This window comes from Sinocyclocheilus rhinocerous, unplaced genomic scaffold (genome assembly GCF_001515625.1).
Source record: "Sinocyclocheilus rhinocerous isolate Xijiao unplaced genomic scaffold, SAMN03320098_v1.1 scaffold206, whole genome shotgun sequence".
Classification (NCBI taxonomy): Eukaryota; Metazoa; Chordata; class Actinopteri; order Cypriniformes; family Cyprinidae; genus Sinocyclocheilus; species Sinocyclocheilus rhinocerous.
Genome location: NW_015647488.1, coordinates 4,836 through 13,293, shown reverse-complemented (window position 1 = coordinate 13,293; position 8,458 = coordinate 4,836). Strand labels below are relative to the sequence as shown.

The 8,458-nt window shown below is 33.6% G+C and overlaps 1 protein-coding gene across 1 annotated transcript in view; it reads right to left on the bottom strand.

Moving 5' to 3' along the window:
- LOC107709251 (N-terminal EF-hand calcium-binding protein 1-like) overlaps positions 1 to 8,458 on the bottom strand; it is a gene marked incomplete at its 5' end in the record, with an annotated part of 27,574 nt that overhangs the window by 15,592 nt on the left and 3,524 nt on the right. The window contains 2 exons of the mRNA XM_016513689.1: positions 4,989 to 5,086; positions 7,777 to 7,802. Coding sequence (XP_016369175.1) covers positions 4,989 to 5,086; positions 7,777 to 7,802 — 124 coding nt within the window. The remainder of the gene's footprint in view (positions 1 to 4,988; positions 5,087 to 7,776; positions 7,803 to 8,458) is intronic.

Genomic DNA, 8,458 nt, shown 5'->3' with positions numbered 1-8,458 from the left:
TGACCGAAACAGTTCATGCATCATGGCTTTCAATTTAGGAATATAACTATATCTCAAACTGGAGTGTCTCAAACCTCTCTATCTTTTTGGGCGAGATTTTATTTCACATCCGCAGCCGCACATCACCACCTCTATAATTATGTCGCGCACTAAAGCAACCGTGTTCTGTCACAAAGAAAAGCCATTATTAAAGCCAAGAGCATCCCTCAGCTAACAGGACACATAATTCTTCTGAGCATCCAGTTATGAAAGAGGTGCTGCACACCACGTCTATTATGAACTTGCTCAAGATGTTGACAGTCACAAATCCAACAGATCCACCAACACATGTGTATTTACAAAGACGGTTAAACACACAGACCTTTACAATAACCTCAGCATGAATCACTGCAACCAAGACCTGCATAACCTGAAGCTGTTTAACAAGCAGCAAACATCACTAATCTTTCCTTCCAGTGTCGGTGCTTGCTTGAACATTTTACACAACAGCCAATCACGTAACCACACATGCAAGCAATCAATACAAAGTGTCTGCAGCATGGAAAAAAAAAACTAATAAATCACAATTAAATTCTTCAGAACAATCATATTGATTGTGACAAAAATACATGCATTAATTTTGCTCTGCAGAGACATATTTAATGCCCTTTTTAGCTAAAAAATAAGCCAACCAATAAATACATAAATACATCATATTCCATTGTTTTCAATGACAAGCTGTAAAAAAAAGTTTGAAGCTGATGTGTGATGCTGTAAAATTACTAAATGAGATACTATAAGGTAAGTGAATCATGTTACAAAGATGTCATTCTTATAAAAAACATAATTTGGAGATAAAATCATCAATATAAAAACAATATGTTTAATATTTGAGCTATAAATCTGTCACGACTCCACTTGAAGGCAAGAGATATTGGCTGGATGATATGAGCGCTCACAGTATGATGTTCATAAGTGTGGTTGCTGTTTATAGAGGCCTGTCCTCCTGAGGGCAGAGACCACATGCATCACAGCAGCTGGTTTGCACACCTACTCGTGGCCTTATGCAATAAACACAACACTATTTGTTGCCATACACAATCACTATCTGTGGTTGCTCATGATTAAAGGAGCTCATGCAATAGAGACGTGCACATTATCAAGTGGTGTGAAGAGAGAGATCAAAGAAAATTCCTTTGTTAACACCTTGTTTTTTTTCTCTATCACCACAAGTTAGAATGATTATGATTTGGCCACTCATAATCAGTCTTTGCATTCATAATCACAAGAGTAAATTAAAAGCATTGCCTTTCTTAAATATGGACATGTACAGTTTTCTTTCCTATTAATTGTGAACACATTTTCTTTTGAAACAAAAAGTCAGGTACAATTGAGCTTGCTTCTTTAAACGAATAAATAAGCAAATAAATTATAATTATTTAATGTGTGTGTTAGCTTGGTCCATTTTCCCAAAATAGAGAACTGTATTTTAAGCAACGTGGTAAAACAACATTTCATTAACTTTAATATACACTAGCTATATATATATATATATATATATATATATATATAAAGAAATTAATATTTTTATTTATCAATGATCAAAAGTGACAGTAAAAACATTTACTATATTAATGTTACAGATGATATGATTTGCATTTCAAATAAATGCTGTTATTTCGAAAAATCCTGAAAAAACTGTATCACAATATTCACAAAAAAATATTAAGCAGCACAACCTTTTTCAACACTGATAATAATAAGAAATGATTCTTGAGTGTCATGTGACACTAAAGACTGGAGTAATGATGCTGAAAATTCTGCTTTTACATCACAGGAATAAATTACATTTTAAAACATATTAAAATAAACACATTTATTTATAATTGTAATAATATTTCGCAATACTACGGTTCTTACTGTATTTTTCAAATGAATGCAGCCTTGGTGAACACAGGTGACTATCAAAACCACAAAAAATTATACAGATTAATTCAAAGCTAAATTGAAAATCACAGTTTTGATTTCACGGTGTCTTTTTTATTGTTGATAGCATGGCAGATGTCACTGAACTGTAATTCATAATTTTTTCATTTATTTTGTGCCCAGAAATGTGTTATATATATTTCCTGGTTAGTGGATAGTGCTGTAAATTCTAACCAGTGGCGATTCAAAAACTACACAATTGTTTAAATATTTTAAGGACAGCAAACAGAGACATTGAAATGATGTCTGTTCTACTCCATCTTCTCGCACTATTTCTCTCTTTGAGGTTCAATATTGGGAATTGGGCTCTTGTCTCTAAATGAGACGTGTTATTCCTCATGCTCTTTGAACATTGCAAAACAGTATCAAATCAAATGAAATTCTGGCTGAACAGAAACAGCACCTGTCAACGCACCTAAAACCTTATACCATGCAGTGATAAAACAATCAATCGCAATTTGCACCTCTCTCTCATCATCTTCAGCAGACGGCCACTTCTCATTCATGTGAGGATTTGTTTTTACTGCTCTTTTGCTCACAGTAATGCTGAAGGTTTAGAGGCGTACAATAAAACACAGAAGCAAATGCCCGTAGTCTTTCACAAAAAAAAAAAGTCCCATTGAACTCATTAATCGTGTTTCACTTCCTCTGTCTGCCTCACTAATCAAGCGGCATAATGAAATGACACAGCACTGCCCTTCATGCCGACGACTCCATTTCTGAGACGCTCACATGCATTAAGTGACATGTCTGCTGGGCCTGGAGTCAGCGCTTGGCTAATTCATTATCTGTGCGAGGCAGCAGACAGTCTCGGTTAAATGGCTCGGCGGGAACTGATGCATGCAGCTCATACCTGCGTGTTCCTCTGTGAACTGTGCCGATTACTGACATCAGACTCTGCAAGATAAACACTGCTGTTCAGACCAGAATGTCAGTGCTGATAACCACCGACAGCACTGCACATCTATAAGAGTAAGACAGCAGCCAATAACCCAATCAATACATCTGTGAGCAGATCATCCTGTGTTTCACATGAGAGATGCAATATAGTAATCTATTTTTTATGTGTCTTTCGTCTTCATGAGTCTAATTATATACAAACTGTTTTGAAGATAATAATTACTGTGGTGCAATAACCAAAGTCCCTTTAAGACAAGTCATTTCACTCGGCGGCCATCTTTGAAACGTCTCTCGGGCATGCAAGTGCAGCTTTTATCTCTTTGAAAGGGGAAACATCAAATTCTCCAAAACAATTTCATATTTGAAATCACCAAAGAAATCTGACAACAACCGTCTCATAAATGTTGTTTATTTTGCTCCAATTGCATTAAAAAACTTATTTTTCAGGCTAGACCAGCCAATGCGCATGCACAGTCCTAAGCGCACGTCTCCAGAATGCTGACTGTTTCTATAGCAGCCGGGACTTCTAACGGCAGCTCCAATGACTTTACCGATTAGTGATTGGCTCTTTTATTCAGAAGGCGGGGCTTCCTTCAATAGAGCGGCCATATTGAGTGTTTCATTTTTCCCCATTCAAAACTATACGAGTGACACGTCTTGGGTATCCTATAGTCTTTGGCAATAACCAAGCACATTATAGTAATTTATTGAAGTTAATTACTGTGACAATCACATATTAACAAGTATTATGTAATTATTGTCCACAAATCATAGATTAAACATACAAGATCTCTATTAAATCTTTGTATATGAACATTTGTTGGAAATTGAGGCCAGTGTTTAGGAGTAGCAACCCTAGTTGTCGACACTAGTACACTAATAGTTTTAGTAATTTTGTTACTGTTATTTGTAATTTTTGTTTGCTTGTTTTTAAAATATGTCTGTATAGTTTTAGTTTATTTAGTTAAACAAAGATGAGAAATGTTGCCTTGTCAAGGTAGCTGAAGTATATATATTATTTTTAATTTAAGTTGTCATATATAATTTTATTTCAGTTAATGTTTATTTTATTTCAAGTATTAAAAATGTTTTTAGTTTTAGTTTATGATAATAACCCCTGATTTAACCTCATTAAAATGTTTGTTGTTGTTGTTGTTTTTCAAATAAATTGAAACCATTAAATCATCTAATAGTTCTTTCCCTATTAAAATTTCAAGCTACGTTCATTAGAAGACTGTGGTGTAGCAGTCTTTTATAAAAACGGTAGCTTGAGTGTAGTTTATATAACTGTAGAAATGAAAAGATTCTTGAGGTAACTCAAAAGTGATCCCTAATGTTGTGGGTGACGTCCGAATGTTCACAAACACCAGTCCTCAGCTATTTCAAACTTCATTGTACCCCTGAGTGAAGAACCATGAGTATACCGCAATGAGCACTAATTTCTAAGTTCTTCAAAGAACAGTCATTTTTGTTTGTGTGAGAAACCCAAAATGTTCCCTCAAGTGTCTTCTCAGTTTTACAGTGCAGTTTGTGGCCACACAATTGTCTGTAGTCTGATTATTCTTGACAAATAACATCCATTTTTATCAACAAACAGAATTTAATTTTGAATCATATTGAGATTAAACAGTTTTATCTCTCCAGCAGCAGGTTGTGGGCAGCAGCACGGCTGTGTATGTCAGACAGATGTGAGTCTGAGCTGCTGCAGATCCATCTTCATCCACTCTCAGAGCTCACACAGCTTTATAACGACTCAGAGAAAAGTACACACCTAACGGCCGCATTAGGGCCCAGGGAACATGCTGCGTGTGATTAAGATCAGACACTGACAGCCTCCAGGAATGGATGCAGAATACTAATTTTAGTGCTTCAGTTATCACATCTATCTGCTGCCTACTCACAAACACTCAGAGTTCAAAACAAGTGGCAGCGGCCACATAAATACACAAAGGTTATATACGTTCAAGTACACAGCTAATACTGCTTTCAGTCAGAGGTGGCCAGACATACATTAGATAAGAAAACTATTTTCCATCTTCTCTCATAGATGTAATTTCAGTCAACTATGTAATTGAGATCATTTGTTGAACACTGTATGCAGTAAAAACATGAAGGCAACTCACCTTCTTGGTTTTATCCATGGCTTTCAGTATGGATACGTTCAGGTCTTCCAAGGCAGCGAGGACATTTTCATATTCTCCAAGATGCTGAGAGAAGTATTCTAAAAGAAAGAAAGACTATTTAAAATATTAAGATACATATGACAATGTTTTCATAAAAACACATTTCAAACATTACTTGATAAAATAATGTCATGTTTTGTTAATGTTGGAAATAATTCTATGCGTTACCATAGAATTAGAATTTCTATAGAATATATTTTCATTGTTCAAAGCAAATTAGTAATTGAGAACTACTGTAAAATATGTACAGTATATACACTGTATTCATCTAATGCAAAATGTATATATTTATACTTGATGTTTGCACTTTTCATTGTAATACTTTACTACTTTACTTCATAAGTTACTTTCTTCCTTTCGTTTATTGAGGTTGGTAGGTTTTATGCTTATTGAGGCTGCATTTAATTGATATAAAAAGTAAAAAGAGTCATATTGTGAAATATTATTACAATTTAAAATAATGGTTTTCTACTTTTATATCATTTAAAATGTAAATAATTCCTGTGTTGTCAAAGCTGAGTGTCACATGATCCTTCAGAAATCATTCTATTATGCTGATTTGCTGCTCAAGAAACATTTATTATTATCAGTGTTGAAAACAGTTGTGCTACTTAATATTTTTGTGGAAGCTGATACACTTCCATTCAGAAGTTTGGAGTAAGAAAGTATTATATTAATACTTTTATTCAGCAAGGATGCATTTAAATTAGTCAAAAGTGACAATAAAGACATGTATAATGTTACAAAATACAGTATTTCTGTCTCAGATAAATGCTGTTCTTTTGAATTAATCAAATAATCCTGAAAAAGTATGATGATTTCCACAAAACTGTTATTTATAATAATTTATGTTATTTATAATAATGAGAACCATTATTTATAATTGAGAATCAATAATAATTAAGCGGCAAATCAGCATATTGAAATGATATCTGAAGGATCATGTGACACTGAAGACTGGAGTAATGATGCTGAAACTGAATTATTTTCAGGATTCTCTGATGAATTGTTCAAAAGTACAGCGTTATTAAATTTCACTGACCCCAAACCTTTTTTATTTATTTAAATGATTTATTATAAATAAATGATCTTCCACATATTTACTGTATATAAAACAGTGTAATACATTAGCCCATTTAAGCCCACCGGCAACTATAGTTGCCGCAGTTTATTAAAAAATTAACTTAAATGATTTTAGCAAATGGCTGCAATATAACAAAGAGTGAAAAATTTAAGGGGGTCTGAATACTTTCCGTACCCACTGTATATATCTACATAATCATGAAGCTCTCTAGAATCATCCAAACAAAACAAATCTTCCAGGAGATCTATAGTTTTTTCTATACTTAGTCAAAAGTCCAAGCGGCAACTATAGGTACTGCCCCACTTCTGTGTCTGCTTTTGTCATGGGGGGTGGGAATTTCTAGTTTTCAAGTGACAGCAGCAGTTTACAAACTTCTGTCAGTCACACAAAATGAAGAATGGAAAGATAAAGAGCTAACACATGGGATTAATTGCTGTAGATTATCTTTTCTCCCTTTTATGACATTATGTCTTGTAAGGGGCAAAATATTGAGCCCCCTTTATCCAGTTTGGATGCGTTTCATTCTAATTGGTCAAGGACCCTAATTCTTTTTATGACTAGTAGCTTATGATTCCATTATAATGTTGAAATTCAGACAAGTAATGAGTTTACATTTACATTATTATATGAAATCACCTACTACAGTCAGCCATTGAATACTATGGGCCTAAAAAAATGCTTAATTTTCTTTCAGGTATACCTTTTTTATTATACAGATGTAATATTTTCTTAATTCTATTTATTGTTATTTATTTATTTTCATTTAACCAACACACCTCTAAGAATGAAAATACCTGCATGTTCAATAAGTAAATAAACAATCATGGGTGTAGCCTACACTTAATAATTATTTAAATAATCATATATTTTAAAAAGAATATCATTCATTTCATGAATATCAATGACTTTTGTCAGGGTTAATCCATTTGACCTAATCAATATGTGCCTATTCATAAAATGTGCAATATTACATATTTAAATCACAAAGTATAATATGCAAATATGTTTATGTAAATTTACAACTACTTATAAATTTGTTTATGAATAAAGATTGATCTGTTGAAAGCAGTTATTTTGAGTTAGATGCCAAATGCTCTCCTCCTATTGAAATTTGACATTGAAGGGGTGCATACAACATATTTGCCCACCGGCAACTATAGTTGCCGCACATTCAAATACGATTTTCAAGAAAAAAAACAAAAACCTGGGGAAAATAAATGCAGAACATGTTCAAATAGGACACTATTAACATGACTATATGCATGAAACCAATCAGAAAAATTTGGGCACAAATGGGTTACAAGTAAAACATAATTTGAACAGAATTTTTTTTTTTTAAATTAAAGGATACCTGAGACAGAGCCCTCTGGAGAACCTCTAGGCAGCCTGTAAAGATGCCTTAAATATCCTATTGTTTATTCAAGTAACTTCATATGTTTGTGAGTGCTTCACTTATGTGGAACCGTTGACAGTCTTTAGATTTCCTGCAGGATCATATGACTTCCTCAGTGAACTGTCATTTCTGAAGTGTGTCTATAGTTTCTCCAGAGGGTTCAGAGGAACCCCAGATGCTGCCTCAAGTATCTTTTCATCATTACAGTGAACCTTCCAGTAATACTGTCAATAAAAAGTATGAACTCTTACCACACAGCTCATCCGTGTCCACATTGCTGTAAACAGACCATAAGCAGACATGTTAATTTCTTCTCCACAACAAAAGACATGTGAGTTGCATCTAAACGTGATCCAATGTTTTGTGCTGATTTCAAGCTATGCAGACAGTACCTCACTCAAAGGCAGGTTCTGTGATGTTTGTCTCATGAGAGAGGGTCATATTTAGACAGCTAATCTCTAACCCTGAATAACATCCACCAGGCAAACACTGAGTCCACTGACAACTCCATGTCTCAACCCTGCTCTGACGAGAGGCTCAATGCCGTGAGCTAAAGTCATCATCGTACCGGATGAGAGTATAAAAGTCAGAATACAACATATGTAATGTGTAATTGTAAAAATCTATATATAATTTTGTATATCAGTATTTTTCTGCTTTAAAAAAAAAAAACTATGATTTTAAGAAATTAACATTTTGACACAAAATGTTGAGAGGGAACATGCAAATTGTCTGAAAAGTAAAATTTTGTTTTACTTTCGCTATAAAAAAGCATATTTATAGCACACATATTTATATTGAAAACAATTTTGTATTTGTATCGGAAAAAAATAATTATGATTTTAAGAAACTAAAATATAGGAAGCCAAAATGTAGTGGTGATGAATGGGAACATGCAAATTGGCTGAATATATACATATATACATATATATA